This window comes from Taurulus bubalis (genome assembly GCF_910589615.1).
Source record: "Taurulus bubalis genome assembly, chromosome: 13".
NCBI lineage: Eukaryota > Metazoa > Chordata > Actinopteri > Perciformes > Cottidae > Taurulus > Taurulus bubalis.
The window spans coordinates 14,494,312-14,506,408 of NC_136601.1; the positions used below are offsets into that span (position 1 = coordinate 14,494,312).

General features: G+C 41.7%; 1 protein-coding gene across 1 annotated transcript; it reads right to left on the minus strand.

Moving 5' to 3' along the window:
- Positions 1–78: 78 nt before the first annotated feature.
- On the minus strand, positions 79–9,429 carry LOC306745966 (uncharacterized protein; the record flags this gene model as incomplete). Its single annotated transcript, XM_079228830.1, is given in 4 exon segments — positions 79–90; positions 395–1,465; positions 3,760–6,191; positions 7,104–9,429. Coding segments are annotated over 4 exon segments (5,826 nt in total). The 5' UTR covers positions 9,415–9,429.
- Positions 9,430–12,097: the final 2,668 nt, after the last annotated feature.

Below are 12,097 nucleotides of genomic sequence, written 5' to 3' on the forward strand. Positions count from 1 at the left end.
ATCCTGATCATGTATCGGTCCTGAAAGCAGCGAGCGCCTATTTTGTGAGATTCAGCACCACGGAGCTTTCCGGTTGTTTCACGGTCTGACCTGACGACAAAGATTCTCTGTTATGACGTTCATGAGCTGGCGTTTTACTCACAAAACAGCGCCACCCTTTAGGCTTTCAAGACTTGTTAAACTCAGTTTAACAAGATTTACCTTAAAGACTAGTTTATTGGTATCAAGTGAGTTTAAAAGGAGTATTGCTGACAATAATGAATTGATTTATTGACACTATTCAATATTTTACTTGATGAATATTATTGTCCTAAAATAACTAGGATGTTAATTGAAATATCACTAAATATTGATACATTATAATTATAAAAACACGTGTACATTGGACTCTCACCTGCAAAGTGGAAGCCGCTGAGTCACTCGTGCCTGTCAGTCCTGTGCCTCTTGGTAAACTGGACACGATGTATCTGGAGCCCTTTGGCACAGGCTGTCTAGCCACCATCTTCCCTTTCCTGGTTTCCGCTAGAAACAGACTGTACCAGTAGGCATCGTTGGAGACCAGAGTGGAGTCTGCGATGGTGGAGTTCCTCTCACTGATCACACTGTTCCTGCAGGGTGGAGCCGCTTTGCTGGGCTTGGGTTTCTGACACTTGAGCACGATGGTGACCAAAATGGTGATCAGCAGGAGAAATGACACCGAGCCCAGACCGATGACCAAATACAGGTTTAGGTCTGAGAAGATGTCGTATTCTAGAGGCACCTCCGTCATGTCCGAGTAGGCCTTAACGGCAGTCTCCACTGTGGACAGCTTGATGGTGACTGTAGCGGAGAGAGCGGGCTCCCCGTTGTCCTTGGCAACAACAACCAGTCGCTGGTGACGCGGGTCTCTGTAACTGAACATCCTCATAGTCCGGATCTCTCCGTTGTATTGATCCAGACTGAACAAGGTGGCGTCAGTCACTTGTAGAAACTGGTACGTAATCCGAGAGTTGTGCACCGAGTCGGTGTCCAAGGCGATCACTTTGGAAACCAGAGAGCCTTTATCGGTGGATCTGGGGATCTTCTCCTCCACCACCGAGCCGTGCGCGCGCCACGGAGAGACAATAACCGGAGCGTTGTCGTTCTGGTCCACTATGATGATGTGAACCGTCACGTTACTGCTGAGTGGAGGAGAGCCAGAGTCTCTGGCCTCGATGTGGAAGAGAAACTCATTCTCGATCTCATAGTCAAAGGTTTTTAGTGCGTAAAGATTACCGTTCTCTGGATTGATGGAGAACAGCATGGACATGGAGGTGTTGGCTATCTCCTTCTCCAGGATGAAATACACGAGATACTGATTTTCATGGAGGTCAGGGTCAAACGCAGTGAGGGAACTGAGCAAGGCTCCAGGTGCGTTATTCTCCATCACACGTATAGTATAAAATGACTGAGGGAACTGTGGAACATTGTCATTAACATCCAGCAGTTCTAACGTCATCGTTTCATTGTCAGATAAAGGAGGAGAACCTCTGTCTGTCACAGTGAAGGTGATGTCATATTCTGGAACCTTCTCACGGTCTAATGGCTGTGACACTACTAATTCATAATAGTTATCAGAGGACTCCCTCAGTTTAAAAGGCATATTATCTGGAATACGAAGATCAACCACTCCATTGTCACCTGAGTCTTTATCACTGACACTAACTACAGCTATTACTGTGTCTAATTCTATGTTTTCATTGACTGGACTCTGGAATGATTTAATAGATATTGCTGGATGATTGTCGTTCATGTCTTCAACCAGAATCTTAATAGTACATTGTCCTGATAATGCACTTTCTCCTTTATCAGTTGCTATAACTTCCATATCATAAATCTTGAAATCCTCATAATTCAACATTCCATTCACAGTAATTTCACCAGTGGAAGGATTCAGATTAAATGTTTCCTGTGTTTTCTCTGACGTATATAAACTATATAAATACGTTACATCAGCATTTGAACCCTCATCTAAATCTATAGCATTGAGATTAATAACAAGGCTTCCAATGGGAGAATTTTCCATTAGGTTTAAAGTGTAGTTTAATTTGTCAAAAGTAGGAGCGTTGTCATTTGTGTCTAAAACATGAACAATAACACTTGCAGTGCCAGAACGAGCAGGTGAGCCTCCATCTACAGCTGTGAGTATTAAATTATGAACAGCCTGCTGCTCTCGATCTAAAGACTTTATTAAGATTAATTCAGCAAATTGTGACCCATCTCTGCCAGTTTGAACTTCAATATTAAAATGTTCACTTTCACTCAAATGGTACGTTTTCACTGAGTTGGTCCCAACATCAGGATCAACTGCATTACTGAGAAATAATCTCTCTCCTTTTGGCGTCGCTTCAGATAAATCTAAATGAATGGCGTCTCTCCGAAACTGTGGGGCGTTGTCGTTCATATCCAATATTTCTACTTCTATGTTAAAAATCCGTAGTGGGTTTTCTAGTATGATCTCCAGTTTGAGATAACAAGACGACTTCCCGGCACAAATATTTTCTCGGTCGATCTTTTCAACAACATACAGTTCACCAGTCTCTTTGTTCACATCCAGATATTTCTTGTTTGCAATGATGTCCAGACGCATCTTCCTCTGGTTCAGTGTTTTTAGATCCAGACTGAGATCAGTAGCGAGGTTTGCTACAACTGATCCTTCTTTCATCTCTTCAGGTATTGAATAATGAGTCCCTGAAGTCGAAATGTTACGAACGAAATAAAAAAGAATAACGAGCAGCACGTACCTTTTACAAGAATGCATTGCTACAACAGACTCCATTGTTGTCTGCGGGTTTACTGCACTTCAGAGGAAATTACGTACGTATCCAGTAATATTGAGTTTTGCTCTTACGTCCTTGATCTCGAACATGTTCACACAATGTGAATCCCGAGCATGTATCGGTCCTGAAAGCAGCGAGCGCCTATTTTGTGAGATTCAGCACCACGGAGCTTTCCGGCTGTTTCACGGTCTGACCTGACGACAAAGATTCTCTGTCATGACGTTCATGAGCTGGCGTTTTACTCACAAAACAGCGCCACCCTTTAGGCTTTTGTTAGAAGAAAAACTGATTTACTCTTCTCTAGTTACTGTTTCACTGTTATATTAATAATCATATGTTCAGTTTATTAATATACTGTATAAAGGCTTGTGATTTCTCATTGACCTCTTTCTTGTTAAAGCATGTATATGCTTTTCAAGCAACCTTCTGATAGTCACGAGACTGGGGATGCCTACATGTCTATGTTTTGGGAACATACGGTTCCTTGTTATTATATGCCCATGACGATGCAAGCCAATATCAAAGACGTCATGGAGAATAAAGCCATGACGTCATGAGTGCTTCAGTGATTGTGTAATTAATATATTTAAGAGGTAACGCTTTGCTCGTTCATTGAGCAGTACAGGAAATGCAATTTGTATATCACGTTGTTGTTTCTAACGCTGCTCCTTCTTTAAAGAATACAAGTTCATGATTGAATGATTTTACTTCACGGGTGTCGAGCAAATAATTTCCGTATCAGCTTTAAAGACTTTTTAAACTCAGTTTAACAAGATGTACCTTAAAGACTAGTTTATTGGTATAAATGTGAGTTTAAAATTAGTATTGTTGACGATAATAATTGATTTATTGACACTATTCAAGATTTTACTCGATGAATATTATTGTCCTAAAAAAATTACGGTGTAAAATTAAGTATCATTAAATATTGACATATTATAAATATAAAAACACGTGTACATTGGACTCTCACCTGCAAAGTGGAAGCCGCTGAGTCACTCGTGCCTGTCAGTCCTGTGCCTCTTGGTAAACTGGACACGATGTATCTGGAGCCCTTTGGCACAGGCTGTCTCGCCACCATCTTCCCTTTCCTGGTCTCCGCTAGAAACAGACTGTACCAGTAGGCATCGTTGGAGACCAGAGTGGAGTCTGCGATGGTGGAGTTCCTCTCACTGATCACACTGTTCCTGCAGGGAGGAGCCGCTTTGCTGGGCTTGGGTTTCTGACACTTGAGCACGATGGTGACCAAAATGGTGATTAGCAGGAGAAATGACACCGAGCCCAGGCCGATGACCAAATACAGGTTTAGGTCTGAGAAGATGTCGTATTCTAGAGGCACCTCCGTCATGTCCGAGTAGGCCTTAACGGCAGTCTCCACTGTGGACAGCTTGATGGTGACTGTAGCGGAGAGAGCGGGCTCCCCGTTGTCCTTGGCAACAACAACCAGTCGCTGGTGACGCGGGTCTCTGTAACTGAACATCCTCATAGTCCGGATCTCTCCGTTGTATTGATCCAGACTGAACAAGGTGGCGTCAGTCACTTGTAGAAACTGGTACGTAATCCGGGAGTTGTGCACCGAGTCGGTGTCCAAGGCGATCACTTTGGAAACCAGAGAGCCTTTATCGGTGGATCTGGGGATCTTCTCCTCCACCACCGAGCCGTGCGCGCGCCATGGAGAGACAATAACCGGAGCGTTGTCGTTCTGGTCCACTATGATGATGTGGACCGTCACGTTACTGCTGAGTGGAGGAGAGCCAGAGTCTCTGGCCTCGATGTGGAAGAGAAACTCATTCTCGATCTCATAGTCAAAGGTTTTTAGTGCGTAAAGATTACCGTTCTCTGGATTGATGGAGAACAGCATGGACATGGAGGTGTTGGCTATCTCCTTCTCCAGGATGAAATACACGAGATACTGATTTTCATGGAGGTCAGGGTCAAACGCAGTGAGGGAACTGAGCAAGGCTCCAGGTGCGTTATTCTCCATCACACGTATAGTATAAAATGACTGAGGGAACTGTGGAACATTGTCATTAACATCCAGCAGTTCTAACGTCATCGTTTCATTGTCAGATAAAGGAGGAGAACCTCTGTCTGTCACAGTGAAGGTGATGTCATATTCTGGAACCTTCTCACGGTCTAATGGCTGTGACACTACTAATTCATAATAGTTATCAGAGGACTCCCTCAGTTTGAAAGGCATATTATCTGGAATATGAAGATCAACCACTCCATTGTCACCTGAGTCTTTATCACTGACACTAACTACAGCTATTACTGTGTCTAATTCTATGTTTTCATTGACTGGACTCTGGAATGATTTAATAGATATTTCTGGATGGTTGTCGTTCATGTCTTCAACCAGAATCTTAATAGTACATTGTCCTGATAATGCACTGGTTCCTTTATCAGTTGCTATAACTTCCATGTCATAAATCCGGAAATCCTCATAATTTAACATTCCTTTCACAGTAATTTCACCAGTGGAAGGATTCAGATTAAATGTGTCCTGTGTTTTCTCTGACGTATATAAACTATATGAATACGTTACATCAGAATTTGAACCCTCATCTGAATCTGTAGCATTCAGATGAATAACAAGGCTTCCAATTGGAACATTTTCCATTATTTTTAAACTGTAGTTTAATTTGTCAAAAGTAGGAGCGTTGTCATTTGTGTCTAAAACATGAACAATAACACTTGCAGTGCCAGAACGAGCAGGTGAGCCTCCATCTACAGCTGTGAGTATTAAATTATGAACAGCCTGCTGCTCTCGATCTAAAGTCTTCATTAAAATCAAATCGGCCAATTTTGAACCTTCTCTGCCAGTTTGAACTTCAATATTAAAATGTTCACTTTCACTCAGATGGTACGTTTTCACTGAGTTAGTTCCAAAATCAGGATCAACTGCATTACTGAGAGAGAATCTCTCTCCTTTTGGCGTCGTTTCAGATATATCTAAATGAATGGCGTCTCTCCGAAACTGTGGGGCGTTGTCGTTCATATCCAAAATTTCTAGTTCTATGTTAAAGATTCGCAGAGGATTTTCAAGTATTAGCTCCAGTCTGAGATAACAAGACGACTTTGCAGGACAAATATTTTCCCGGTCAATTTTTTCAACAACATACAGTTCACCAGTCTCTTTGTTCACATCCAGATATTTCTTGTTTGCAATGATGTCCAGACGCATCTTCCTCTGGTTCAGTGTTTTTAGATCCAGACTGAGATCAGTAGCGAGGTTTGCTACAACTGATCCTTCTTTCATCTCTTCAGGTATTGAATAATGAGTCACTGAAGTCGAAATGTTACGAACGAAATAAAAAAGAATAACGAGCAGCAAGTACCTTTTACAAGAATGCATTGTTACAACAGACTCCATTGTTGTCTGCGGGTTTACTGCACTTCAGAGGAAATTACGTACGTATCCAGTAATATTGAGTTTTGCTCTTACGTCCTTGATCTCGAACATGTTCACACAATGTGAATCCCGAGCATGTATCGGTCCTGAAAGCAGCGAGCGCCTATTTTGTGAGATTCAGCACCACGGAGCTTTCCGGCTGTTTCACGGTCTGACCTGACGACAAAGATTCTCTGTCATGACGTTCATGAGCTGGCGTTTTACTCACAAAACAGCGCCACCCTTTAGGCTTTTGTTAGATGAAAAACTAATTTACTCTTCTATAGTTACTGTTTCACTGTTATATTAATAATCATATGTTCAGTTTATTAATATAGTGTGTAAAGGCTTGTGATTTCTCATTGACCTCTTTCTTGTTAAAGCATGCATATGCTTTTCAAGTAACCTTCTGATAGTCACGAGACTGGGGATGCCTACATGTCTATGTTTTGGGAACATACGGCTCCTTGTTTTTATATGCCCATGACGATGCAAGCCAATATCAAAGACGTCATGGAGAATAAAGCCATGACGTCATGAGAGCTTAAGTGAGTGTGTGATAAATGTATTTAAGAGGTAACTCTTTATGCAATTTGTATATCACGTTGTTGTTTCTAACGCTGCTCCTTCTTTAAAGAATACAAGTTCATGATTGAATTATTTTACTTCACGGGTGTCGAGTAAATCATTTCGTAACAGCTTTAAAGACTTTTTAAACTCAGTTTAACAAGATGTACCTTGAAGACTAGTTTATTGGTATCAATGTGAGTTTAAAATGAGTATTGTTGACGACAATAATTTATTTATTGACAATATTCAAGATTTTACTTGATGAATATTATTGTCCTAAAATAACTACGGTGTAAAATGAAATAGCTATGAATATTGATACATTATAGATATAAAAACACGTGTACATTGGACTCTCACCTGCAAAGTGGAAGCCGCTGAGTCACTCGTGCCTGTCAGTCCTGTGCCTCTTGGTAAACTGGACACGATGTATCTGGAGCCCTTTGGCACAGGCTGTCTCGCCACCATCTTCCCTTTCCTGGTCTCTGCTAGAAACAGACTGTACCAGTAGGCATCGTTGGAGACCAGAGTGGAGTCTGCGATGGTGGAGTTCCTCTCACTGATCACACTGTTCCTGCAGGGTGCAGCCGCTTTGCTGGGCTTGGGTTTCTGACACTTGAGCACGATGGTGACCAAAATGGTGATCAGCAGGAGAAATGACACCGAGCCCAGACCGATGACCAAATACAGGTTTAGGTCTGAGAAGATGTCGTATTCTAGAGGCACCTCCGTCATGTCCGAGTAGGCCTTAACGGCAGTCTCCACTGTGGACAGCTTGATGGTGACTGTAGCGGAGAGAGCGGGCTCCCCGTTGTCCTTGGCAACAACAACCAGTCGCTGGTGACGCGGGTCTCTGTAACTGAACATCCTCATAGTCCGGATCTCTCCGTTGTATTGATCCAGACTGAACAAGGTGGCGTCAGTCACTTGTAGAAACTGGTACGTAATCCGGGAGTTGTGCACCGAGTCGGTGTCCAAGGCGATCACTTTGGAGACCAGAGAGCCTTTATCGGTGGATCTGGGGATCTTCTCCTCCACCACCGAGCCGTGCGCGCGCCACGGAGAGACAATAACCGGAGCGTTGTCGTTCTGGTCCACTATGATGATGTGGACCGTCACGTTACTGCTGAGTGGAGGAGAGCCAGAGTCTCTGGCCTCGATGTGGAAGAGAAACTCATTCTCGATCTCATAGTCAAAGGTTTTTAGTGCGTACAGATTACCGTTCTCTGGATTGATGGAGAACAGCATGGACATGGAGGTGTTGGCTATCTCCTTCTCTAGGATGAAATACACTAGATACTGGTTTTCATGGAGGTCAGGGTCAAACGCAGTGAGGGAACTGAGCAAGGCTCCAGGTGCGTTATTCTCCATTACACGTATCGTATAAAATGACTGAGGGAACTGTGGAACATTGTCATTAACATCCAGTAGATGCACAGTTATTGTTTCGTTGTCAGACAATGACGGCGTTCCTGCATCCGTCACAATCAGTTTGATGTCATATTCAGGTACTGATTCACGATCTAAAGGTGCAGACACTATGAGCTTATAATGCATAGGCATATCTGATGACTTGTTAAGAATAAATGGCATGGGCTGATTTATGGATAAGCTTACGTTTCCATTATGACCAGTGTCTCTGTCACTTATACCTACAAGAGCAATGACACTTCCTACTGCGATGTTCTCATCCACTGTGTTTTTTACAGACTGTATGGTAATTTCCGGATAATTATCATTCATATCCGTCACGTGTACGACTACTTTACTCTGACCCAGCAAGGGATGCGTCCCCTTGTCTCTAGCTTCAATGTGCATCTCATATAATTTCATGTCTTCATAATCAATAGTACCCTTCACAGTTATCTCCCCAGTGTTAGGGTTCAATTCAAATACGTCTTGTGTTTTTTCTGACGTGTAAAGGGTGAATGAGTAGACTATCTCTGAATTAAGACCCTCGTCAAGATCTGTAGTGTTAAGCTTCATCACTAATGTTCCGATCGGGGAATTTTCTGTCAAATTAATTGTGTAAATCTGCTTGTCAAACCGCGGAGGATTATCGTTGGTATCCTGCACTCTCACAATAATATTGGCGGTGCCGGAGCGCACGGGGACCCCACCGTCCACAGCAGTCAGTATTAACTTATGAACAGCAGTCTCCTCTCTGTCTAAAGACTTAGTTAACACCAAATCAACATATTGAGTTCCATCGCTGCCTGTCTGTATTTCGATGGTGAAATGTTCGCTGTTACTGAGCTGGTATGTTTTAATGGTATTTATGCCGACATCTGGATCCACACCGTTAGGCAGAGAGAATCTCTCTCCTGGTGTGGCCGATTCTGAAACGTCGAGCTCAACTCTGTCTCGTCGGAAATGTGGAGCGTTATCATTAATGTCTGTTATTCCAAGTTCAATGTTGAAGATCCGCAAGGGGCTTTCAATGATCACATCAAGCTTTAGAAAACAGGTCTTTGTCTGACAAAGATATTCCCTGTCCATCTTCTCCACTATGTACAACTCCCCTGTCTTTTTATTGACATCCAGATACTTTTTGTTATGGAAAATATCAAGTTTTACCTCTCGTTGTGCCAAACCTCCAAGCTCCAGTCCCAAATCCGCAGCGAGATTGGCCACAACAGAGCCCCTCTCCATCTCCTCGGCTATGGAGTACCGTGTCACAGAAAAAGCGCTGCGCCATCCTGCAGACAGGACAAAGACAGTGGCCCAAAACATCATCCTTTCGTCTGCCAGAACGAACTCCAGTTTGTGAAAGCGTGATGCTTGTTGATTTTTAAGATCTGACAATTATCTTACGACATGTCTTTGGGTGGTGTTGTTAGTCATACAACAAAAAGCCTATCTTCCAAAAAGCTGTGTCCTACAATACACCCTTTATAAATGGGTGTGGCATGACTAGAGAGAGAGATGCATTGTGGGTTGGTGGTCAACAGTGACACCGTGTGACAGACACTGAACATAGTGCAGTAACTGTGCAGATAGAATCAGCTCTGTTGTCCAACACCTGTCAAAAAAAAACTTCTCACATGACAGACATGCACTTCTGTATTGATTTTGATATGTGTTTTTCATGTTCAATGAGGAAGTGGCTGAGTGGGTTTCCTCTGGGTGCTCAGTTTTCCACCCACTGTTCAAAGACATGTTGGTCAGGTGAATTACTGTGTCAGTGTGTGTGGACTCTGCCTCAGTGGTAGGGTAGGGTCATAATTCAGAGGATCGGTGGTTCGATCCCCGTCCATGTAGATGCTTCCTCAAAAATTGCTCCCCAGTTGAATGGCATCAGTGTGTGAATGGGTTAAAGTGGTTGGAAGATAAAGCACTATATGAATGCAGTCCATTTCATTCATTAGTATTGTACATTTAAGGGCAAAAACACAAACACAGCATACAAAAGGAGATTTGACATTAATCAAACAAAATATGTGCTTTCCCATTAAAAGGGTCAAACTATTATAATACAACTATGATAAAGTGTTGTGCAAGTCAAGGTTCAGTGCAAATTAAGTGTATTTATTGGGAGTTGGAGCAAAGGAAAATGTAAACCTATTGTTTTTTTACCTTGGGGGGCCGTATCTGGGCCCAGAAAGGAGAAGAACGAATTGCTCCAGAAGTGTGGGGTCAGAGATGGCTCAGATCAGCTGACCTTAAATGTGTCTGTCATACTAAAGAAAGCAGTTGCAATTATCTGGCTCTCTTCTTTAACAAAATGAAAGAAAACGTTTTGTTTTTTCACTTTAAGGTTCCTGGACCAAGAAATCAACAGAAGGTAAAAATAGACTCAATGCATTGTTTGTAAAATAAAGCCATCAGTGTCTTAAAGCATTCAGTCAGCACAGAGAGTAAAGTCCCGGCAGGCCCTTTCCGCAGCTTGCAGATGTGTTGAGGTCATGGTTCAATATCATGTCGACCACTGTTGCCCGGTGCTTGTAGCACTCAACTGTAAGACCTGTTAAAGACGGGCAACGAGGTGAACCCTGCCTCTTAACCATTACATGCAAGTTCCAGCTCCAAGACAAGAGATATAGAAAATGGACAATAAACTCAATTACATTATTTAACATCTCCCATCTATGTAAAATTATTATTTAAAAATGTAAACAGCCAGGTACCCTTGTTTAGCCACTCATTATATTGTGGATTTGAATAATTCTAGGAAAACATCTCATTGAATAATGCTGCTTGTGGTGAATCGATTTCTTTTTCCAACAGATGTTTGTATTTGCATTTACCCAAACCCCTTGTTTGGTAGTTTTGTGAAAATAGTGAGAGAGATATGTTGCATTTTAAGTCACTATTTTATACTGTTTGATTGCTCTCCTCTGAGTTGGGATGTTCTCTGCTGCTGAGTGTGCACATAAACAGAGCAGCCAAAAGAAGAAAAAAATTGGCCAATGGCCAAAATTCATCCAGTTTGAGACAACACAGACTACCAAAAGAAAATAGATAGAAACTTGTTACAAATAGAAATAAATGATGGAAATGAAATAAAGTGCAAGGAGAAGACTAGTTCATCAGTCAAATCTCAGTCAGCTTGATCATTGTATGCTATTGAACCTCATATTGAATTAATCAACAACAGATGAACAAATCATTCAAATTTAAGAGACAACAAGAGATGACATCGAGACGAGACTTGTACACAACGCAGAGCCGCAGCTGTGGGATCCATCGTCCCTGATTTGACCCTATCTGCGATTGTGAGTATCTGCATGTGTGTGTACACGTGCATCTGTTGGCTGAACCACATATGACCTATAATGAGATATGCGCCTGTTGTGCTGTTCTTGGATCAAAAATGTAATTTCTGGGAAGAGGGGTTGTTGTCCTGCCCAGGAATGTTCTTGTGATGTTGCAGCCTTAAGATCCCAAGAGATGTGAGTTGTTTGGGTATGTGGGTGTGATATGTGACTAACATATAATACTAAATGCATGACATGTTTCATAGCCGGTGTATATATATATATATATATATATATATATATATATATATACATATATATATATATAAGACACAAATATATATAAAGATTTGTAAAAAAAAAATATATATATATATAAAGACACAATTAGGAACATGTATTTCCCTAATAAACTATTTAAAGTCACTGTTCCACTGACACATTTGTTAGGTACCATTCATACACATTTTTACACAACCTTTTTTTCTGTCTTTTTTTTATTTTTACAAAAACTCTGCAAGGACATTGCAACAAAGAAATCCTGTAATGTGTTGACATTGTACCAAGTATGCGTACGTACAGCATGTACAATTTTGCAGTAGCCTGTAATTGATAATCTGCCATTTGTTAACATTCAA